At 41.1% G+C, this 25,501-nt stretch overlaps 1 protein-coding gene across 1 annotated transcript in view; it reads left to right on the top strand.

Moving 5' to 3' along the window:
* Positions 1-25,501, top strand: part of LOC139911367 (solute carrier organic anion transporter family member 3A1-like) — a 44,282-nt gene that overhangs the window by 2,394 nt on the left and 16,387 nt on the right. Inside the window, exon 2 of the mRNA XM_071898892.1 lies at positions 4,213-4,672. Within this exon, the coding sequence (XP_071754993.1) occupies positions 4,213-4,672 (460 nt within the window). The remainder of the gene's footprint in view (positions 1-4,212; positions 4,673-25,501) is intronic.

The raw sequence follows: 25,501 nt of genomic DNA, 5'->3' as shown, positions 1-25,501 counted from the left end.
TCTCATGCCAAAATAATAATGTCTAACATGACATAGCATCTGGCAGATACGTTTATCCAAATTGCATTACAGCATCATGAATGTATATATCTTCAACAGTGGAAATTGAACCGTGTATTGAACAGTGTAAGTGCCTTGCTCAACCCATTGAGCTACACAGGACCACAGACTTGTGCAACATCATGTTACAGTTTTTGTCAATTGATTTGACGCATTTCTCCATGCTCTCAAAACAGTTAACACAGCCTTCGAAACAGACTCTCAGTTTGCAAAACAGCCCAAAAGTGCTGCTTTCCTTTCAGATCACATCTTTATCAAAACCAAATACTGACATCAAAACGGCACATGTCACCTATTGGTAAGATAATACATTCAGATATATTCACACAAGAATACTGATGATAAAACATGTTTATCAGAAAGTTCCACAATCCTTTTCCTGATATTATGGAATTGTATCTATAATTTGTTGGTGAAACGTTTTCCTTACAGTAAGCAAAATGTCTTTTCATCAAGACTTTTGGAAATAATATGTTATATTTAACAGTTTCACATGCAGGGGATTTGTCAATTTTGGTGATGCTATATCTGACATTTTTCCATGTTTAACATTTTTCCATGTGTGATACAGTAAGGAGGTAGAGGTGAACATGATGAATCAAATTTTCTTCAAAAGAAACCACAAACAAATTTACCTTTGTAATCAATGACTTTATTCCTCATCAACCCTTTTATTTTCAATAGGCCAGGGGATTTATGGTACATGTAGTTTTGTAATTTGTGTGAAAACAATTAAAATGTATTATTAGACTATTCTTTAAAGGTACTGTTAGTTTTGCAAAGTAATAAAGAGTTTAGACAGCTGGGTGAATTGTTTTGAGTGCATGGAGTCATTTTGTGTGTAGCGTTTGGAAAATTATATATGGAGTTTTGTATGTTGAGTGAAAACAATCAAAATGTACAGTTAGTTTTGCAAAATTATCAAGGGTTTAGATGGCTGTGTTAACAGTTTTGAATGTGTCATATCAAATGAGAAAAACTCACATCATATTTCTTTTTTTTTTCGGCCTGGCTCATATTCTTTACCCAGCATTTCTCTATCATACATAAATATTCTAGTATCATTATAATATTTGTTCCATCTATTGTCTGGATGCTGTGACCCCTGGCCTTTTATTATTGGTTGCTTTAATGTTTGATCCAGGCATTGGATCTAATTGTAAGTTGGACAACAATGTCAGCTAACTGCCTAAAATGTAAATATGAGTCTAAATTTATAATGAATTTCAGTCCAGGCTTCCAACGGTAACACCTTGTCCTATGAATGTAGGTCCTCCATTCTTGTCTCTCAGTTCCACCCTATGTATGGCTACAGAACTAGGTTAGTGTTCCACAGTTGAAATAATAGACCCTTGACGTCCATCTTCCTATTTTAGATGACAGATTGTTAAGCCTTCATGAGAAAGTGGGGGCTCCCAGTGTGTCTAAATTACACATGCCAGACCCTACTGCAAAATCACTCAGTCAAGCCAGTTTAAGATTGCCTTGCATATCAGCAAACATACATACCTCACAGAATATGATGGAAGACTTTCTCTTATTATTAGGGTCCACTGGTAATTTCAGCATCCAGATAATCCACCAAGAGGCACGTATTTCAATAAACTTTCAACTTTTAGAATTGGTTCATCTGTTATTCCTATAATCTTCATCCGCCAAAATGCACTTTGGAGGGTGTTAGTGACCAGTGTGCATGAGCAATTCTAAAAGTTGCAATTTTATTTAAGTAAGAGCTGCTTTCGTGGATCATCTGTATGATGAATTTTCCACTGGACCCTAACGATTCAGAAAAGGTCTTAAAAGGGAATGCCGCCTATTTGCATTAGTAAAATATGTCTTTCTCTATCCTTTGGGCAGTACTATGATCATTGACAAAACAAGTGAGTCAGTTCTAGAGCCAGAACTGCCAGGCCCAGCTGGGTCAGGTCACGTGAGCAGCTGGCATACCTCACATGCTAAGTTGCACGCCGCCTTTTCAGTCCAATGCAATGTCAATAGAAGTTTGGGTCTAAGACGTGAACCTGGCGATTTGAAAGCAAACTGAGAGCTTATCTGAATGAGCCAAGTAATTCTGAAGTGCTATTTGTTTTGCAAAAGCAATTGTGTCTCACGAAGATCGATCAATATTCTCTGCTTTTGCAAGTATTTCACTGCGACGCCGTATGTGCAGAGCCTGGCACATACGCCTCTCGCTGTCACCAAGGTAGCGTTTATTTTTTTCTTAATCCCCCCCCCCCCACCTTTTTGCACCTTTTGATGTCTGAAGTTGGAAATCTGTGAAACTGAACTCTTCATGCCTTAGACTTTTGATAGCCTGAGCACTTCCTCTTCCTCTGCCTGCCATGTTGTTTTCGTCGTGGTTGATGAGGCATGCGCACTCATCTTCATCTCCAACCAGGCAGCGTAGCAGTGACATACTTGCTAAAACAGAGAATATCGTGGATCTTTGTTAGACACAATTACCTTTTCTTTTCCATTCCATTTCCATTCTTTGCATTCGGATGGGGACACTTAAATAAGCTCTCAGTGTGCTTTAAAATCGGCCTGTTCATGTCTTAGATCCAAACTTCTATTGACATGACATGATCCAGCTGGGCCTGGCAATTCTAGCTCTAGAATCAATTCAAACCTTTTGCTTATGATCACAGTACTCCCTGAAGACATATTTTACTGCTGAAAATTGGTGTCATTCCCCTTTAAGTCATGTTCTAAAGTATGTAAGCTTGCTGATAAATAAGGCTACAGTAAACTGCCAGATTTTACAATGGAGCTTGGTGTGACAGTGTTTGCCATATATATAGAGAGAAAGAGAGAACTGTATGATGATGAGCCCAGAGTTAACATCAACAGTTGTGTATCACTCCTCTCCTGGTAGAGGTTAGGGTTAGGGTTAGGTTTGAAGATGGTTATGAAAGCTACAATATACACATTTTTCACATTAAAATAGCAATCACCTTACTGAACTCCTAACTCCTTCCTTATGTTTTGATATTGTTGAGTTGACTACGTCTATTCTTTTTGCACGTTGTATTGTAATTGTATTTTATTTATTGTATTGTGTCACATTTTAACCAACCTGTGAAGCCAAAGGCAAATTCCCACTGCGGTGGACAATAAAAAGTTCTATTCTATTCAATAAATAAGTAGGATATATTATGCATGATCAATCTGTTTGTGACCCTGTGTGTACATGCCTAAATCCCTCCGTTTGGCTGAAATTGTCTTTTCAGTGATTTCTGGGAGGTTTTGGGGCATATACCTTTTGCTGTGGACGAGTGTTCTTATGTAAAAGATAAATAAAAGTTAATAATATCAGCATACATTCGAGGCACCAGAGCCTTAAAAAGCCCTTTCATCACTTACACAAAGACAGAACACAGCTGGTATGATGTGTTTGTATCTATTGCACAATTAGAACAGCTGCATGGGGTTTCTTGCCTAAAGCCACCACCCCCCACCACACCCCCACCCCCCCCCCCCCCCCCCCCCCACACACACACACACATGCACATATCCCTTTCTCCCAGGTTGGCATCAGGCTAGCTTCAGGGCTTGTTTTGGGAGGAGGAGTATGGGGAAGAAGGTGTTGGAAGCGGCCCACCTATACGGAGCAGCCCAGCTATGTCGCCAACAGGTTCCTGATCCTGGCACGGGCTCTGAGGGGAGCGGCAGATGGCCACATTTCCAGCTCTCCCCTCCTATTCCAGGTTTTACTCTACAGAGCTACCACCCTCCCCCCAGCTGTACTGAACAACATCTGAAGCCTGCAGCTTTGCCCTGTGTGGGATTTGGGAACAAGCATTTTATACATATGTTTAAATGAAAAGAAAAGTTGAAAAATATATAAAACAAATTTGTATGTATTGTGTAAATTTGTGTATATAATATAATATAATATAAAAATCCAGATCCAAGCATGACTATGAGTTGTATCTATTTATATAGATATATTTATGTTATACCTTTATATAGAGAATAATTACAGAAAGTATTATAGAAACAATTTCATAAAATCTATAAAAGTGCATTAAAATAATAATGATTTTGCTAACCTGATGTCCTCGGCAGGCCATTCTAAGATCTAGGGATGCTAGTTGTAAAAGCACTACATAACAGCTGTGCTCTCTCTCTCTCTCTCTCTCTCTCTGCCAGGTAAGCGTTCTGACCACGCTGGAGAGACGCTTCAACCTCCAGAGCGCCGATGTGGGTGTCATAGCCAGCAGCTTCGAAATCGGCAACCTGGCCCTCATCCTATTTGTCAGCTATTTTGGCGCCAAGGCCCACCGGCCCCGCCTGATTGGCTGCGGGGGGATCGTCATGGCGCTGGGCGCGTTGCTGTCAGCCTTGCCGGAGTTCCTGACTCACCAGTATGAGTACGAGGCTGGGGACTCGTGGCACGCCGAGGACGGCAGGGACGTCTGCTCCAACAACTCCAGGATAGAGAGCCGGGAGTCGGGGTATAACTGTGGCAACCGGGCCAACACCAACATGATGTACCTGCTGCTGATCGGGGCCCAGGTTCTGCTGGGCATCGGAGCCACGCCCGTCCAGCCTCTGGGGGTGTCCTACATTGACGACCACGTCCGAAGGAAGGACTCCTCGCTGTATATAGGTGAGTGGCACTGAGCTACAGCTTTAACATCAGAGCAGAATGTTTGGTCTCTGTTTATCGTGGCCACTGTTATCCAGTCCAGTAACAGTACAGTACTATAAGCGGACACATTTTTCCCACGGCACAGCCGAGGGCATCATGCGGAAAATTCAGGTCAGTCAGTCAGTCAGTCAGTCAGTCAGTCAGTCAGTCAGTCAGTCAGTCAGTCAGTCAGTCAGTCAGTCAGGTAACAGTGAGATGTCGCTTCGTGAGATGGCCTCTAGGCGACGTCTTTGACTAAGAGATGGCCTCTTGCCTATGGGCTAAATGCCACATTCAGTCTCATACACTGATAATGTCATATTGGATCTCACACAGAGCCACAGTCTTCGCCGCCAATTTACAGACATCTACATCTTCTTCTGTCCTGCAAACCAAACGGTAGGTCGCGTTATTAGGCTACCTGTGGTATGTGACGTTGGTAGAATAGGTAATTTAACCGATAAACGTGTCGCGCTAGCCGAGCATTGCTCCCATCAGCATCGGGCTTCCGGGGCTTTAGCCGGGAATGTTTTTTACTAGCCCCGAGTCTCTTGACAGAGGGAACAAATCTAGGCTATATCAAGGGGGAGTGAATTTGACGCACGTTCTGGTTCTGAAAAAAAAAATAAATACAGAGCAGTACCGGTCGTACCTGTTTTAGGAGCTTAAACTACTGGCTCGGTTTGTTTTATGACCAAAGTTTTCCGGCTGGGCGGTGCTTGGACCTTCAGGCCACAGTGCTTAAAAACGGAAAACTCCACTCAACCGGGAAGCCGGGCCACATTAAACAAACACACAATCAAATGACAAGCACAGACAGTTTAATCTGAGCCGCGGAGCTGACAGGTTGTGTTGTGAAAATGTTGAGAAACAAGAAACTAGACATTCTTTCCTATTTTCAACCCAATGTGAGTGATAAAACAATTTGTTCAAGTGAATTTAACTTGTTTCTATGAAGTAGCTCCGTTATGAGCGAAGCTAGGCTCCTGTATTTCTGCCTCTCCCACCATGTTGACATTCCCAAACAGCCCAATGGACAGAAATCTATCCGTCAATAATTCTGTCCGTTTTCCGACGGTGTGGCCGCAGCTAGTGGAATTCAACACACGCGCCGTGGGCCTGTACAGGATCTGGACTTGTTTAGTATGGGTGGCTCCCCTAATGGAACCCCTAACCCTGGCAGTGGTAGTGCCTTGCTCTATGCAGGACCGCCTTAGCGTTGTCTTTCCCTCCTGGGAACTTAAACAGGACACATAGCTATTGATCAAACGGTCCTAGCACTGTTGCCTCACAGCAGGAAGATCTCGGGTTCAAGTCCCGGTCCTCTCTTTGTGGAGTTTCCCTGGGTTTGCGTAGGTTTTCTCCCACAGTCCAAAGACATGCATGTCAGGTAGATTGGAGACTCTAAATTGCTCATAGGTGTGGATGAGAGTGAGTGTTTTTGTCCGTCTGTTAGACTGTGATGGTCTAGCAACCTGTCCAAGGAGTTTCCCTGCCTTCTGTCCAATGCATGCTGGGATAGGCTCCAGCCCCCATGACCCTGAATAGGAATAAGTGGGTAAACACAACGAATGAATGAATAAAGAAACCTATGCCCTAGGGATGAGACAATCATGTCATAGTTGGAATTGGATCTGTACCCGTAAAATAAGCCCCAATACTCATGATTGTATGATCGGATTCGGAAAAACTGGAAGTAGGCAGTACTGCTGCTGAATGAAGCAGCCTGTGTGCTGTTGGCAGCACTAGGCATAAAAGTTAATTTAGTACGAGTGGGATTGCTTTAAATTATCAATCAATTAATAATTCAATCAATTAATAATTGTACATTATATTAATTGATTTAGTATAGATTTAGTTTGAAACTAAAATGGAACTAATTTCCAATAACCCATAAAATGAAATGAATCACAGAAGTGCCTTGCGAACTAAGAGTACATTTACTCCCCGGAGTGGCCTGAATGCCTTTGTATTCACTTTCTGTAGATTGGTTGACCAGGATGTATCACAGTTTTAAAAAAAAAAAAAAGGAGTGAAACCTAATCTAAACCTAATCTAACACGTATTGACAAATCTGATGGGTGATCATTCTATCATTGTGAAACCAACTGACAAGGGTGGTTCCACAGTGATTCATGATGTAGACGATTATAAAATGGAAATGAGAAGAAAATGATCTGATACCACCTTCTATCGCCCCATGCTATTTGGTCCCACTGCAAAATTCCAGAGTGAGATAAGAGATTTTGACAGTTGGTTCAATAATAAATGGATTCATGAGAACACTTTTGACTTCTTTTTGTGGAATGTGCATGTATTCCAGTTTTATAAGGTCTGCCAAAAATGCATAAGTCTTTATTAAATCCACCACACAGGCCTATTACACAGTATAAAGTAATGGATCAATCACAAAGGACATTTCTATATTTGTTGATCATCACATAAAGAACCTTACCTTCATAATATACAGGATACAATAGACATGTTGAAGAAATGGCAACTAATTAATAAATAAATAAATATAAATAAATAATGAATTGATGAATGAGATCTAGTGACGATGGATGTGAACTCCTTGTATAGTAATTATTACGTGTTAAATGATAAGACCCTGCCTGTAGATTATGTTATTCATGGTTTCATGATTCCTTTTTCCTGTTAGTTCTTGGAACAGCGATGGGATCTTGTGTCGCTCCCAGTTATGTCAATTTATTTTGGGGGATGTTTGAAATGGACTGCATTTACAATAAGAATTTGGAGCTTAAGTTGTTATACCGTAAAGCCTTTTGGACGCATAGGCTCAACACTGTGGCACCTTATGGCTGAAATGAGGAATTAAGTTCAATATGAGTTAAAAATGGGTTGGAAATGTCATGAGGGGTGAATTTTTGTTCATTTCATTTTTTTATTTTTTTATTCTCATTTAAGGAGTGTTATGCATTTTGTATTGTATACTGAGAAATTAAATGAATTGAAAACTATATAAATTATAGAAATGATTTAACATAGACATGTGTGTGTCCTAAGTAGGGATGATCCTGAACCCGAACACCATATTTGGCACAAACATTTTGATTGTTGGGTTGCTCATTGCTGAGGTGTTTTTTATTTAGTCTCCATCTTTGGTGCAAAGCACTCATTACTGTGGTGTTTTTTTAAAATTTTGTCTCCATCTTTGGTGCTAAGCGTTCATTGCTGTGGTGTTTTTGCACTGCATTTCCCAGAAATCACTTTGACACACAGTGTGTCCAGTACTGTGACGTCCTTGGATTTTCTGTTGATGCAGTTTGAGTTTCTGTAGGTGGCGCTCTTTTCTTTGTCTGTTCAGCCATGGTGGCTATCACTGCTCATGCTAACTACCCAGTTCTTCTTTTATTTATTCCAAACAAACCGGAATGTAAAACACTTACTTTAGAACAGTAAATGTAAAAGCTTTCACGAACAGGCTGTAGGTTGAATCACTATTGTGTTATATAAATGACACAATAGAGCATTGCAAAATGGACATGTATGTATAAGAAACTGTCACAGATTATTATTTTAAGTGAACCTTATTTAATGAAGGGTGAGGGACTGAAATGGTACAGAGCATTTCTGCAGTACAGTAACCTCCTGCCTGGTCTCAGCAGGGTGATGAAGTGGCCATTTTGGTCTGCAGTGTTGGTACAGTGGGGTCTAATGATACTAATCTACAGTTTCTGCTTAGTCACTCCTCTCCTCTCCTCTACTCTCCTCCTCCCCTCCTCTCTCCTCTCCTCCTCCCGTCTCCTCTCCCTAGCCCACTTCAAGACATATCATGTCATGCTGTGTGTGTGTGTGTGTGTGTGTGTGTGTGTGTGTCCTTGTCCCAGTGTCCTGCTTAGTCAGTCAGCTCTCTGCCTCTCTGACTGAGGTCTGATGATACTGTAGTTCTTCTCAGAAGAAAGACTAAATAGTTTTCCCTTCCTTTTCTGTGCAGATCAGAATCACTTTGTTGATTGTACATTTGTAAATGTACATGAATTTGTCTTGGTGACATTGAGGAACAACTCGCATAGTAAAATAAGTACTTGGAAGTACAGATTGTACAGGTCTTCACATACACTGCAAAGGGATAGTGCAAGACATGCAATAATAATAATAATAATAATGATGAACTATATTTATATAGCACCTTTCTTAACAAGGTTACAAGGTGCTTTACAATAAAACGAGAGAAAAAAAATAAAACTGTGAAACACCAAATACAGATAATAAATAAAGGAATAAAATAAAGGTAAGAGCAAACAGTGCAAGTGTAATCAAAGGAAGGAATTTAAAAATACATATACCAAAACAGAAAAGCCCCACACAACATGAAGATGTTAAAAGACAGGACTATACATATCATTCTACATACTGACAGTAGCAGATGCAAAACTTTGATGATGGCTTGAACACTGGACATTTGCTACTCCCTCGTCTTTGTCATTCTTTTTTTTTTCATTTTGCATATTTTGACTTTTTGTTGTGTTAACACACATTCCAAATTATGTATTTGCAGTTCTGCTGTGCTAATTTGGAAATGTACACAAAGAAATATATTGTAACCGTCCACAGATGCACATGCAAATGTGATGTTATTGCTTCCTCTTTTGTATATTGCAGTTAGTTACTGTACTATCACTGTGTGTAGTTATGCAACACCCACACCTAGGAGCTAAATTAGGTGCAGGGAACATATGTTGGCTGTGATACTGTATCGCACTATGTTGACTTGGTGGTGACCTAGGGTGACCAGATTTTCAAACCCCCAAACCGGGACCCTTAAGTGTACCGCACGTTCATGCAAGCGCATATGTATGCGCTTATGCACGCACCATAGGTGTTTTCATCAGGATGGGGGACAATTATTTCAGCGCTTAGCACACCTAGTGACTGCACCTTTCTACACCATGGACAGAGCCTCAGCAAACGAAAAATGATGTTTTGTCTCCAAAAATACACCAAAACATAGTTTATTTGAAAACTGTATAATAACACTAGTAAACACAAAACACAAGGATTGCACTGGTGTAATATAACATATTTTTTGATTGTCAGATACCTTTCAGCTCTGGTTGTGTTTCACCAGATGGTTGCAAAGGTCCCTCCTGAGCTGCCAGTTTCAGATCACTGTCACCGGCGTTTGCCCCGCTGAGCAGGTCGCAACGTTGCTACTAGCTTGTAGCCACCGCTTATGTTTGGCCGTCTTAATATGATCTTTTATGTCGGCATTTCTACCGTGCGCGACCGAAAATGTACTCTTGCAGTGTGTGCAGAACGCAGCATTTTCGTTGCCGGCTACTTCACGAAGAAAAGAGTAAGCCTTGTGGAGGTCTTTAGAAAAGACCGACTTTCTCTTCGGCATGACAGCTAACCGTTAGCGTACTGACAGATTCTGTCAGACAGAGCCACAAGCGTCATAGGCTAGCAACAGCCTTGACAACGACACATTGATTGATTGACACACATAATTCAGATGCGTGGTGCATTGTTTATGTTTTTTGATTGGGTTAGGTAATAATGAGCGGGACAGAACATGATAAACGTCTATGTAAGTGCTGAAAACAAGTATAATACTATTATTATTATTTTAATTGTGGTGAAAACCGGGACAATTTGGTAGTGAATGTTGAAAACCGGGACATTTTAGTGTTTTACAGATATTTGTCGGGACTCGGGACACCCATCTTGAAACCGGGACAATCCCGGACAAACCGGGACAATCCCGGACAAACCGGGACGTCTGGTCACCATATGTTGACCTACCCAGATAATGAGTTTGGAGAGTGGATGCAAATACGGCTGGTTATAGAACTTGTCATTTATCTAGGAAGGAATGCCTGGGTTCAGCACTAGGTGTGGTATATTTTGCTCTTCTACACTGAATGTGTCATTCACTACAATGTTGCTCATTTTTAGTGGCTAATACATGGCATAGTATTAGAATACACACCAGCAGGTTGAAGAGCAGCAGTCAGTGGGACCCTTAAACCTGCAATAAGCGATATCAGATCTTAAACTGAAACTAACGTGTGCTATTTGGAGATTTCATTGAGACATAATGATATAAACCAATATCCACACAGCAGCCAGCTGTGTTGCTCTTTTCACCTCTTTTCTAAAGCTTGTTGTCAAATTCCGCACCAGAACGAAGCTCCTCCCAGTCCATTCAGTAGCTTTTAATTTCTCTAAAACTAGCTTGTCTCCTCCCTCTCTGTTTAAAAGCAGCACTCACCCCCCTCCCATTCCTGAAAACAATTCTCATAATGGCGGAATCAATGAAGTGAGCGAGTAAACTTGTTAAACTAGTAAACTTGCTACCTACCTCTTCACTTGTCATTGTGGGACATGTAACCTTCAGCGGGAGAAAAATCTGCCAAAGCGAGACTGCTAACCGGTGACACTTCTCCGTAGTTACGTTTAGCTTAGCTATTAGCCTTTATGCGCGGTCTTTCGCTAGGTTTGTCCTTAGGGGCAGTAACACCAGGGGCAGTAGCTTTGCTGTGCTTTATTTACAAATGTGTTGCACTTTCTGTCGCCCACTTGTGGTCAGAAAATCGCTTATTGCTGCTTTAAGGTTAGAGAAGCAGTCTTGTGACTGGAAGGTCACCAGTTTGAATCCCCAGGTTGAATGGGTAAATGTGGGTGGGAAGAGAGACCATCACACTGACCCCCTCGGGCCCTTGCCCTTGAGCAAGGTACTGAACCCCAGCTGCTGCAGTAGTGCTCAGAGGCCAACAGTAGAAGAGTGTGGTTGTACTGGGCAGCTCCCAGGTGTGAGTGCATAACTGCATGAATGTGAAGCAGGGTGGGGCTGAAAAAGAGCATGCAGCTCAGTGAACTGTCCCTGGAGAAATAAAGGATAAAAAAGACAAGTCTCTCTTTCTTTCTTTCTTTCTTTTTTTCTCTTGACCTCCTCTCCCTCCCTCGTTTTCTCTCTCCTTGGACTGCATTACCCAGGTTACATCCTCTCTGCCTACGTCGCCAAGGCAACAGTACAGAGACAGGAAGTGTGGCTATGCTCCATTCTCGTTCTCCCCAACACTCAGCGACGTGCCAGTAGCAGAGCGAGAGAGAGAGAGAGAGAGAGAGAGAGAGGCTCCTGACTTTTCACTCCCATTTTTACTAAAGAATTTAAACCTGATGTATATATATTTTTTTCAGTTTTACATGTTCATGCAACCCACCAACATGCAACCCTCTGCAACTGACACATGTAGTGCAAACATGCCATTTATGATTTCCTCTCTGTGGTTTACAGTTAACCATAATCTTTCCAGTGAATGTAGTGTAATTTAACTTGTTTGTGCAGTGAATCAGTAATAAAAAAAAAAAACTGGACCTGTTAACACAAAAGTGCTGTGGTAGCACAGTGTGTTTGGAACTAAGAGAATTGCTGAACAAAATATTCAGTAATCATTCATGCATTGCCAATACAGAGAACAATACAAAATTGTTCTCTACATGCTATGGATCTGTACAGACTCTGCCAGCAGCACTCAGAATGGAGAAGGAAGGAATGGAGAGAGGATGGAGGAAAGGAAGGAGAGCAATCCAAGGCTAGCACAACCCCCCCCCCCCCCCCCCCCCCCCACCACCACCACCACCACCACCACCACCCCTTGGCTAGAGGCCATCTCACACCAGATGCCTGATGTTAGACGTTGTACTTGATATTCGTTTGATATTTCAGAAATAGATTCAAAGGAATGCACTGCATTTTCCTTAGATGTGATGCACTGTAATGCAGTAGTGCTGCAGCACATTACTGTAATGCACTAGTCCATCACCTAGTCCAATCATTCAATAACTCTAAAATATTCCTGATGTAAAAGAACTATAGTAGTACCATAAAACATTTTAGAATACAATGCAGATGTCACAGCATAAGTCCCTATAGGAATATTCCAGTGATTTTTCATTAGGGATAGAGGATCTAGTCTGTACAGGTGTTGTCATTTAGTCAACTAAGGAATTATGTAATCTACAGTCCTTTAAAAAGTACCATCATTTGTTGTGCTATCTTGATCGTGCGCTGTCAATCAGTTTGGAAAAGTAGGGTTCACTTAGCAGTTCATACATCATCACATTTTGGATGGAAAATCTTCCTGTATTTCTCTGACTCAAATTCAGCATCATGCCCACTGTATGGTGTATTACTGCCTTCTCTGTCCTGACCCAGCGTACCACAGCCTCGCCAGTCCATAGGGGACTGTTTCTTTCATAACACCCCTCCAGGCCGCTTCCTTTGACAGCTACAGATAGTCTATTATTCTTTTCTCTCCACCATCCCTCTCTTCTCTCTCTTTTTTTTTTGACACTCCAGGCATGTTGATTGCCATGGTTACCTCCCACAATGCGACTGCTAGGTCATTCATTGTAGTTCAGTAATTGCATATGTGTGTGTGTTATGTGCGCTGCGCTGCTCAGTATTTCTGCTGTTTCCCGCTCGCAGTCTTAAGGCGATGGCATTGCTTAAGGAGGTTGACGTGTGGAGAGACAGTTGCATTGTAAAAAAAAAAAAAAAAAAAAAAGAATAACGCAACGTGACAGACAGCAGTTAGGAGTTGTTTAGCAAACATGTACCCAGATGATTAAATATTAAAGTGGCAGCCCTTGCTAACAAACCAGACAGATAGAAGGACTGACTGCTTTGTTGTAGCCATATCTTCACCCTGCTACAACAAGGTATGGATCAATATTGCCTGAATAACACAGACTGGGGACAATGCTCAAGACCAGACCAACCAGGAAACAGTCACTGGTAGCCATGGCAGAAGTCTCCCATCATGCATCTGTCCAGCATCTATTCTGCCTTACCACTGCAGCCTATTCTTTCTCAACTGTTGCACAGGCTTCCACTTAGTGTCCAGCACCTGTGTGAGGTTTGCTGTGTGTGTGTGTGTGTGTGTGTGTGTGTGTGTGTGTGTGTGTGTGTGTGTTCAATGTGAACATCAGAGCACGCAGCAGGCATGTCTCAGTCAGTTGGTCATCAGATCATTGCTTGTGGCTTCTGACAGTTTAAAGGACATCAAAGATAGAATTACAGACAATTACAGACAACAGTCTCTCTAATGGGGAGGAGCAGTATTGCAGTAATGCAACAATAATTCACTCTTGCATGCAGCACATGCAATAAAGAGCGGGATCTGTACCATAAAACACGCCCAAGACTTGAGAGATTATACTGGCAAACTAGGAACAGGCTTTTGACAAAATGCAGTAGCTATAGAAGAAGTATAGTGCGTGTGTTTGTGTGTATGTGTGTGCATGCACGTGTACCCATTCTGTGTTTACATTATAGTATGTCAGCGTCTGTGTCTAGTTAACCTTTAAGGTTTTGACACGTGGCTTGAATTGTTTCACATCGACCAATAGTTTTGATCAGACGAGACACATTCCTGATTGGAGGAGGAAATGGCTTCCTACAGGAAAGACCAGCTAGCTCCTGAGCCCTGTTGAATATAATGCTAGGACCGGATTGGAATTGGATTATTGATTCCTGTCTACTGCTTGACTGATACCCCAAGCTGATGCAACTTGCCCTCTCCTTTCTCCACACTGCCTCACACAGAAAATCAGCTATTCAATTGGAGAATTAATGTGCCGTTTTTTTGGTGGGGTTTTTTTACAACAAGAATGTAATAATAGTTTCTGCTTCACCTCTTAATGGGGTTCAGTGTGTGCTACTTTGTAAATGTTTGTGTCTTGCCAATGGAAGGTGTTAATCTTGTGTTACACAGTGTGCATGCTGTTTTTTTGTAGGCACCACAGCAGCACCACAGAGTATTGGCTTTCCTGAATGGCACTCAAAATGCATATCGGTCTTACTCGGTTACCCTGCATGCACATGCTATCTGATATATTGGAAAGAAATAATTTTCTACTTGGAAGTTTCACATGAATGGCATATAAAGTCGGATGATGAAGTCTGAAAGTAAGAGAAAATCTTGCTACCCAAGTTTCTGTGTTTTGTCGCAATGGTAACTTAACCTTAAAAAAAAAATCAAATCAACACTTTGCATCAGCACGTGAATGCACAATTACTCCTGAATGAGCTGGGCTGCGGTGAGAACGTTCACAACCTGCAACACAGTGCTGAATAGCAGCACACTACAGTAGTAGTCCAGTCCAGTAGGGGCCTGAGGGGCCCAGCTCTGCAGCTCCGGGGTTGGCTTCACTCCGTTGGCCTCACTGCGAAGCCTCTATTCATTGCTCTAATGCCTGTAACGAAGAGCTGTGAGGCTGCAAGTTGAGCGTCCACTGCAACGAAATGTTTTCACTCCGGTTGAGTTATTGCTCTTCTCATGTAGGACAGCAGAGGAGGGGACGGATGCTGACTCAGCACACAGTGTCCATTCACACCAGCCAAGACCTGTTTTATATGTGCGCCTTTTTGGGAGCACCTTTTGCCAAGATACAAAGCGCCGATGATTGAGCTGTGCTATAATGTGAGCCAGAGTGAGAAATTATGCATGCGTTGGCAATGTGACCAGGTAGGAGAGAGCCCTGTCTCATATGACCTTGCCTTTGTTGCATTTATTACAGCTGGATATACCAAAGAACACAAAATAAGTCAGAAAGCAGAGGAGTTCCAACCCAGAAGCAAGGGGACAGAAAGGGGCTCTCATCATTGCCAGTAATGTTAAGAAGCCCACTTGCCATCACCTCTGACTCAGTGTGCCATCGCTTATTTTGAGTTTACATCAAACATAGCACATAAGTCTTGTCATTGACATATGTTTCTGACAACACAGATCATAAAAAAGTGACCAAATGACCACAATATAAACAAAAAGCAATTACATTTTATGTTGATTTATGTTTTTATTCCTTAAAAGACCCTATCATCGTAGAATTTGCTTGCATGAATTTGCATCATAAAGATGTACATCAGACTAAAAAGGTGGGTAAACTGAGGTGTAGGTGGGTTTAGGCCACCCTCCACTACATCCTTGATATTATAGTTAGACCGATAACATTATATTGGTTTAAGACAAGCAGATTTTAATGGTCATGCATTTGTTTCTCAAAAATAACAACAAGATATGTGGCAGAAGATAGAGATATATTTATTGTCCAGATACAGGATATGATAGCTTCAACAGGCAGAAAAGGTGAACTTTAACATTGATGTTAATGGGGAGTCTCCTATAATCTTTCGCGTCCTTTCCCAAAGGGTTTCTTCACCTGAAACCTTTAACCCTCTCCTCTATATTCCTATGGGCCTGGAGGGCACACAAGAAAATGCTGGCAAAGTGTCTGTTTGTTTTTGTTTCTTATAAGTTGGCTGTGGCTCCCGAAGGGTGAAATAAAAGACTACTCTGATTGCACTTTCCCCATCGTCCATGCCCCTGTGTCTGTACAGTAGTGGAACTGCTACAATGCACCATAAGCGTGATTCGATTTTATAGCCAGGCTTACATGGAAGATTTGATTGTGGAGTTTATCCATTGGTCAGGGAAAGGTCTCTAAATGTGTTGTATCCTCACAACTTCCAGAGATTTGGATCTTTCTCTGTGTATATTTGAATGTTTCTGATATGTGTATAAACGGGATAAAGGAAGCCATTTTCCTTTCCACTATTGCATGTTACATTAACCTTTCAGACAATGCAAAGAAACATAGGCTGTATGCGCCATCTTTGCTGCTTTACAGTGAAACACTGGTGAGGGTGTTAATAATACTATGTATTTTATAGTAAGGTATAGCATGCTCTAGTATAGTATAGTATAGTATAGTATACTATGCTATAATAGTATAGCATATTATAGTATATTGTATAGTATAGTGATAGCATAAAGCTGGGCAGGTCCTGGACATCTATAATTTGAGCAGACAAAGAGTTATATTTAAAAAAAATAATAATTTATTCACATCAAATTAATTTGACCAAAACTAGTGTCATAAAGAGGCAAGTTGGACATCCAAAATAAAATGCAGTTCCTTGAATACAATAGCTGTTCAAGCTTCAGCACAATATTCATAAATATTCCATTAATAAAGTGCACCAGTGCCACAGATTTACAAAAACCCTTTCCTTGAGGAATAGGCTGAGCTAATACAAGCTACAGTGAACACAAGCTAACACCAACACAAGCTAAAACGAATACAAGCTAAAGCAACTGTAGGCTATGTCGACTGTCACACAGGAACAGTCATACAAATGCACACATAAGGAACAGTCTTAACCTCATACAAATACAATGCAATACATACCAAGCCATACAAATGAGAACAAATGAGCTAAGAGTAGCCCAGTCACCCACAATGGTAGACCAGGCCCTTGTCCCTGGAGCTACATGGACACATGACCATCAGCTAGGGCAACTGGCACTAAGATAAACCACATCCAATTAGTTTTGCTAACACAATACATCATACAATATAATTACATAATACTCTGCAAAATACCCAAGCAATACAAATAGTAAAATACCTGCATAGCACTGGCTTATGCATATCACCCTCTGTGAGGCTGCTCCGCAAATAGTGCATCCCTGAACATAGTTACTCAGGTGTATCCTCAATGCAGAAATAATGAGTGAAGATAATTTACGTGCCTATTAGGCTAAACATCACTTCAATGTGACGCATGTGAGGACGTTCCAATTGACAGGACCCGGTTCACTCGCTTCCTCGCCTCCTCGCGTCTTCTCCTCGTCTCCCCCATGACCAGGGGTCTCAAACTCAATTTACCTGGGGGCCGCTGGAGGCAGAGTCTGGGTGAGGCTGGGCCGCATCAGGTATTCCACAAGAAAAGCTTTGTTAAAAAAATTCCAATCTTCTCAAATGTCTTTATTTTTATTTTTTAACACAAAATAAGATTTAAACGTCTTTATTAACAGTTCTTTAACCTCAATGGGTTCTTCTGAATATGAATTGTCCTGAACATGAATGGAACATTGAAGAACATGAACTGTTCTTCTGAACATGGCTTCTCTTGCCTACTCCTTGCTGCTAGAGACCTGGCAGCGCTTCCTCTTGCATAGCTGAGCCACATTTGGCTTGAGGGAGGAAGCAGTTGAGACCCTCAGTATGGCTTGAAGATGATTATCAGTAAGTCTGGACCTGTACTTGGACTTATTGAAGTTCAAGGTGGAGAAGAGCTTTTCGCACAAGTATGTGCTCCCAAAAAGGCACATGGTCCGCTTGAACATTCGGGAAAGCTCAGGGAAGCTGGGGGTCAATTCTCTCAAAAATTGCCCAAGCTTGTCTGCTTTTCCACTCACCTAGTAGTGTTCATCGTGTGAGGCAATGCAAATAGCGCGATGCAAATAAAAAATAATGACCCACAAATAACGGTGCGACCCTATAATTGGTCCGGTTTACCGGGGACTGTTATCGCCGACGGACAGGTGTCGCTATGTGACTGCAGACTACATTAGGCTACATTGAGTTCCTTACTTTTCTTTTATCCCGCCGCGTACGCATCACTTTGATTTATTTTGTCAGAGAGAGACATATATACGTATAATGTCCCGCTGGGCAGCAACTTAAAAAACGTTTTTTTGGAAGTGTTGTGAACGCAGCGCGCTGGGACGAATGTCCGCGTGTGCCCAATAGAAACGAGGCAGCCAGCCAGGCACGGAAGAAAACTCTCCATGGCAACGCTGCTGTAACTTTCACTCATTGAGAAATGTTTCTCTGCTTGCATCAAGCCCGGTCGATGTCCCACCCCCGAGAGCCATATACCCCACCGTGATTGGTAGGTTCGTTCAGCTCCGCACACAATACTGTACTGTATAAAGTGCCATCCATATAAAACTCGCGGGCCGCACTAACATTAAACTTTCATATTAAATATCGTCTCGCGGGCCGCAATTGGCCCGCGGGCCGCGAGCTTGAGACCCATGCCCATGACCTTTCACCGTGGCCTCGAGGAGGAGATGCGAGACGAGGAGAAATCGTTACCAAATGGACCCATGTGGCACCCATGAGAAGATAGGTGCCACACCTACGGGCCAACTGACTTACGTTCTTAGTTCTGCCTGGCTACAATAGCATAGCATAGTATACTATTGTATACTATAGTATAATATAGTATGGTATAGTGTAGTATAGTATAGCATTGTATCATATAGTGTTATAAATTAGTATTATATAGTATGCTATGATATGGTGCAATTGGGTATACTATACTATACTGGCTCAGTGGGCTTACTGTTGCATATTCTCCCCTCTCTTCCACTCTTCCTATCTCTCTCCACATGTATAGCCACTAATCAAACAAAAATGACATCAAAGTCCTGTCTGGTGGCAGGGTGGCCTAGTGCTTACAGAGCCTGTTTCTAACCAGAAGGTCACAGATTCAATCCGCATCAACAGCCACATTTCCTGTTGAAGTTCCCTTGAGTAAGACATTGAACCCTTAGCTATTCACTCATTGTAAGTCACTCAGAATAAGAAGATCAGCTAAATGCCTAAAATGTAAAAATTAACACCCCTCTCTACAGAATCTCCCAGCATGGAGGAGCTGTCAAATCCATTCTGAGCCCTCAGCTTAAGTGCAGTATATCTACCTGTCATTTTCAAATGGCTGGGTCAGACAAAGACCATGGTGTATCTAAATTGTCTCCAAAGCACTAAGTCTCTCCAGAGCATTTGTAATAGATGGTCCTGTGAATGGTTCCATTTCTTTAAAGTTAGTCTTAATCTAGTTTCATGTCACACAAAGTCACTGGGGAAAAGACAGCCCATTTCAATGTCAGAAATATCAAAGTGCACCATAAAAGTCAATTTTATCTTCCAAGAGTTTGTTGTCCAACAGCACTGTATTTCCTTGTGCATAATCTCCTGCTTGCCTTCCATCTCTGTTCGCTGCCACAGCACTGAGACCCTGCATGGCATTAGGGGGGGGAAAGACTGTCAAAATGGCTTTTTTGGAAACAACTGCAATCTATTGTTTTTGCATAGGAACAATGAAAAGCCATTAAGGTTCTCTCGGGAGTTATTTGATAGATCATTGCGTCTCCAGCAGACAGACACAAAGTCCTGAGTGGCCTATTATTTATTTATTTATCTTTACCTGCAATGGAAGAGGAGGGGACATTAGAAAGATGTGTCACAAAAGAGAGCTATTTCAGGGTTCATCACTGCAAACCCTGCACTAGTTTTGGGGGTGAAGGTTATGACTTTTTTAAGCATTGAACTGCAAAATTATGTGGAACATTGATGGATAAAATCAAGACTATATAGGGATGTGCAATTAATTGTGCTTAATAGGGCTGGGTTTAAAAAATCGATTTTCATAAACATATTTAATTTGTTTATTAATTCGGTAAAAATGCATCACCGGAAAAATGTATCTTGCCATCGCAAACATCCCTTAGTCGGCTACTTTTCCCATCTGGCTGGCTACTCAAAAATTTGGGGAACCCCCTGCTTGCACTATATTGTGTTGACTGCTGTAGTGTGTTGGTCATGTTAAATAAAAAGTACATTAATGTAACTGCTTTGGGGTCAATTCTTAATGTAAACATTAATATTTTTAATAATGCACCAGGTTAGAGGGTTCCTTGTACAATTTACAGCATTAGTTCTCTGAGAATCTCTTTCATATCCAAGCAAAATTGATATTGTAACTGATATATCCCTAACCGAATCGATATTGAATCGAATCGAATCGGAAATCGGAAATCGAATCGAATCGGGACCTTGTGAATCGGAATCGAATCAATTCAGGAAATCAGTGGCGATACCCAGCCCTACTATACATACATACATACATAAGCATACACACATATACACATACACACCCATACACAGTTGTCGCTGTTGTCGCTACCAAATTCTGGTAGTGTGAACATTTAGTGACATTCAGTTATAAAAGCAGCCGGCCAGACAGATGTGAGTAGATGGCTAAATAGCCGGCAGCCGGCGCTAGCAAGTTGTGCAACTCTACAGACTCTACAGGCATATATTGGGCATATATTAAAAGATCGATCTCGGGATTTTATGAATCGATATCGGATCATTCAAATGAAGATCGATTTGAATAGGAAAATCGATTTTTTAAACCCAGCCCTAATGTATAGATATGCCCTTTTTTAAATTATGTTTTCTTCTCTTTGTTCTTTTTTTAGGGGTGGGGTATGGGTATGGTATGTGTTCTGTTTCATTATGTAAAATGTTTGTGTTCTAAGGTCTATCTGGAAATGAAATTGTGACAGAAAATGAAATTAAAAAAATACTAATCATAAAAAAAAGAAACTTCACAACCCCAATTTAATTTGCCATAGCCCAGTGTCTCAGAATACAGCAGGGTACTTTTTAAGTCATGTTTTTCTTTAGTTTTTTTTTTTATTATTTAATGGATATACAGCATGTTGTTTTGGAAATTAAGTCTTCAAATAATTTGTCAAAAATGATTTTACTGCCTCCCTACACAGGTGTTGCTGTTTCCCCAATCAAGTGTGCTAGCTGGAGTGTTTAGTGATTAGGGACTTATTTAGCAGTAACGACTGGTTCCCAGTACCTCATCCTGCTTACATGGCTTTACCAAAGACTTACAATTATTTTATTACAAGCTAAAGCAATTTACAAGCTTTTCCCAAAAGATAGTTCAGCAGAACTATAACCATAAATGTCTGTAGCTAGCATCCACAGCTACACTGTAGCAAAACTGTACCCATAGAAACGCTTGTAACTACCATCCATGGGCTACACTGTAGCAAAACTGTACCCATAGAAACGCTTGTAACTACCATCCATGGGCTACACTGTAGCAGAACTGTAACCATAGAAACGCTTGTAACTACCATCCATGGGCTACACCGTAGCAGAACTGTAACCATAGATATGTCTGTAGCTAGCATCCATGGCTACACTGTAGCAGAACTGTAGCAAGAGAAACGTCTGTATCTAGCATCCATGGCTACACTGTAGCAGAACTGTTACCATATAACATCTGTAGCTAGCATCCACGGCTACAGTAGTAGAACTGTAATCAGAGAAACGTAAAGATTGAAATCCACAACTCAACATTGTATTTCAGCCTCTAACCAGCAAATAAAAGTTTTGTGCTCTCAGAATTGAAATTATATTGGAAAAATCTTCCATATTTCTAACCTAGCAGAGTTTATCTGCAGTATCCAAGCGTTAACTTATTTTTGCCACAAGGTGGCGCAAGTTAATTTAATAATAATGATAATAATAACTTATAGAGCACTTTTCAAAACAAGGTTACAAGGGACTTTACAAGAAAAGACAAAATCTGTACTGCTAAGAAAAAAAATTCTAATAATATTAAAGTTTAAACCACCGAAGCATAAGACAGTCATCATAAATAGATTAAAAACAATTAAATTAATTATAAGCAATCCTGAAACAGTGAGTTTTTAAGAGTGATTTAAAAGAGGATGCAACTGGCAAGTCTGATCTCCGGCAGGAGGAGGAGGAGATTTAACAAAATGGACCGGACTTCTTGACTGTGGAGTGATAGGATTAGATATAAAATAGCGGTCTGTTTGTTAATCAGAAATAACAGACCTCAGAATTGAGTATTCAACAAAGCCATGAATTAATGTGCATAGTCTGTACATAGTTTGCTCCAAAACGTGTAGGCCAATAAAAATGATTGAAAGGACCAAGTTGCCCTTCTGAACCCCATCCCCTCCCCCGCCAGAGCATCCCTTCAGCGGCCCTTTTGAAAAAAAAGTCTTTACTTTATGGTTGAAGCTCCAGCACCTCACTACATACATACATTCTTTCACTGCTGCCATGAGGCGCTACTGCAGCCTTCTGCAGTAGCGCCTCCAAGGAAATGACCTCAAATGTACCAACTGTTGAGTCCAAACAATGGACTGGCAGTCAGCTCTGAATGTTCCTCCTGATGGGCGCCCAGCAGCTGTTGCACTTGGATTATCAGCTTTCTCTCTTCTCTCACGGCATAACAAAGCTCGCTGGCAATTCTCCCTCATTATGCTTATTGCTGCTATTATTATCAGCTGTTTCACTTTTAAGGCCAGTCCAGGCTGTTCTCTAGGACTTGAATGGCTTTGGTCCCTAATTGGGGAGAATTTGAAAATAATAAGTTGACTATTCCTGAGTCATAGGCTATTTATGAAAAGTGACACAAGTGAAAAGTCACACTCTAGAGCAGATATTAGGAGTTCAAGTACAAATGTGTTTATTTGTCATATACACAGCATACACAGGGTCAACAGTGCAATGAAATGCTTGTATGCTGGATCCTCAGTATATTACAGTATAAGAAGAACAGGAACATATAATTCACAAAGATAAAGAAATAAAAAATAAAGAATCCAATTAAAATAGAAAAACAGAAGTTAAAGAGGAAAATAAAAAAGCATAAGAACATAATATTGTAGTGAAAGTTTTGTCTGTTATGGTGGCATGATTCATTGCATTAGTCGGCATAAATCATTTGCCTCCAACAACAAAAAGTTTACACAAACGCCATCACTAAATAAAAAGTTGGTCAGTGTTTAATGTGTGTCTAATGTATGCATCACATCATGTTTGTCATTTGAAGATGCATTGTATTTAATCAATCCCGGTGTGAAAACGAAAGTGAAACTTAACGGTAGGCAACGTTATTACCTTGCGGCATTTAAGTAACGTTAGTTGAATTAGGTCATTTAACGGATAGCCTAACCGTTTCGTAGTGCTTCAATTATCCATCGCGCTGAATTGAATTGAATTGAACTGAACACACGGGCCGCGGGCCTGTACAGGATCACTGTTAAAATCCTCCTCACGTTCCTTGTCGGTGACTATTCACTGCAACAATACGGAACTATAGGGGTGTTTACTTGCTCCCCTTAGCGTTGTTCTATTTCCTGTACAGGATTTCTATCCTTTGCCCCTCTGAGCCTGCAGGTCCTACTCCTGATGCTCCGATACCATTTTTCCCAGACAGTAAGGTGGTGAACAGTCCATGGCAGTGAGTGAGTGGGGTCTCTGATGATGTTGCTGGCCCTCCGCAGGCATCGCTTGTGGTAAATGTCCTGTATGGGTGAGAGGGCAGCTCCAGTTATGGACTGAGCTGTCTTCATCACCTGCTGGAGGACCTTGCGGTCCAGAGCAGAGCGGTTTCCATACCAGGCCGTGATGCAGCCTATCAGGACGCTCTTTATGGTGCAATGGTAAAAAAAAACCAACTGTAGATTATATATTGATATGCAAAGTAGCGTATGATGTCATCTGGCGACTTCTAGCAACTTTTTATGTATATATTATATTATATATATATATATATAGGCTATATTCAATATATATCTCGGTTAACTCCGTTCTTGTTCCGTCCGTGGGCTGCCCGTTGTGTTGAGCCTATCTACATTTTCATGGGGAAGTGAACACGGTTAACTAGTTTTGCTTTTTTTTCCATAAACAACTCAAGTTGTACCGTGAGGAACTTTAATGTAACATATAGGATACTAATGTGTAGTGTGGTGTAGACGTACTTTTGCCAAATAAGGCTTCTCAGTGGCTCATAACCTCATCTCCAACATTTATTTAAGCGACATTGGTTTATGTATCCTCTATTTTGTTAACATGGTGATAAATGACCACACTAAGCAAAACCGTGGCATTTATATTTATATGGCTAAAATACGGGTGCATAGTCCGACAAAAATAGAAGCCATGCATAGCCTATCTCCAAAGTTGCGGCTCCGATCCATCTCCGTTTCATATCCGGCAACATGCTGCGCGCTGCAGCCAGTGCAGCAGCTGCATTGAAGTAAACGGCTGTATATCTGATCCGACCCCTAACGCTTTAGATCAATTTCTATATACTGAGCAATGATTAAATTATTACATTTTGAACACTGTGATAATATACTGATACCATCCAGACAGTAGAAAACACCGTGATATGAATTTGAGTTCATATCGCCCACCCCTAGCGTGTGTGCGTGTGTGTGTGTGGGGGGGGGGGGGTGTGTGTGCACCAGCCTGCCTGCATCACATACAGTATGGATCAGTTGCGTTGACCTGTATTTGTCTGTGATTTGACCCCAGTGGAAGGCCGGGTTGGGTTGGAGATGGGAGGTCGTTGATTGGTTGGTGGTTGAGTTGACCCCGCTGTGACCCGAGCCCTCCCCTGTCACCTGACACTGGCCCTGCAAGCATCAGTGACTCTGTTGAAATGCCCATAATGTGTCCGGCTGACAGAAAGGTCAGATGCTGGAGATGCTGATGATTTGTCTCAATGCACCAGAGTGTACTGTCACAGTTTAGCTTAGCGTAGTTCACTTAAGTTTGTAATGATATGTATAGTGCACAGTCTTTATTATTAGTAGTATTTTTTTATTTTGATCTGGTTAAGACACAGGGTCAGCCAGGTTGTCCTATACATGTTACATAGCCTGGACTTTCCTTTTACACTGTATGTGAGGCCCGTTGTCCTTTGTCCTGTTGACCATGTATGTCACTATGTACTGACTACTGTGTTAGTCTGTTACAGGACTGTTGTCCTATACAATGTGTGTCAGCATGTACTGTCAACATGTCTCTGCACAAATGTCACCAAGACTAATGCCTGTGCAATTGTATAATAATAATAATGACAATAATAACAATAATAATAATAATAATAATAATAATAATAATAATAATAATAAAATGATTAAACAAAGAGAAAAATATAGACATTCTGTAGCTGAAAAACTACTCTTTTCATTGTTTTTAATGCATCTTGTATGTTTCAATATATTTTATTTATTGTGTTTATTCCCAATAGGGACAGCAAAGTCTTGAACTTGAAAATCTGACCTCAGTTGCCATTTGTAACCCTGTTGTCTCATTCCTCCAGACCTGTGTCCCCGGCTGCTTTGTGTA

The sequence above is a fragment of the Centroberyx gerrardi genome, chromosome 1 (assembly GCF_048128805.1).
Source record: "Centroberyx gerrardi isolate f3 chromosome 1, fCenGer3.hap1.cur.20231027, whole genome shotgun sequence".
In the NCBI taxonomy this organism is placed as follows: Eukaryota; Metazoa; Chordata; class Actinopteri; order Beryciformes; family Berycidae; genus Centroberyx; species Centroberyx gerrardi.
The sequence above is the reverse complement of the archived record's forward strand: the minus strand, read 5'-3'. Positions and strand labels throughout refer to the sequence as shown.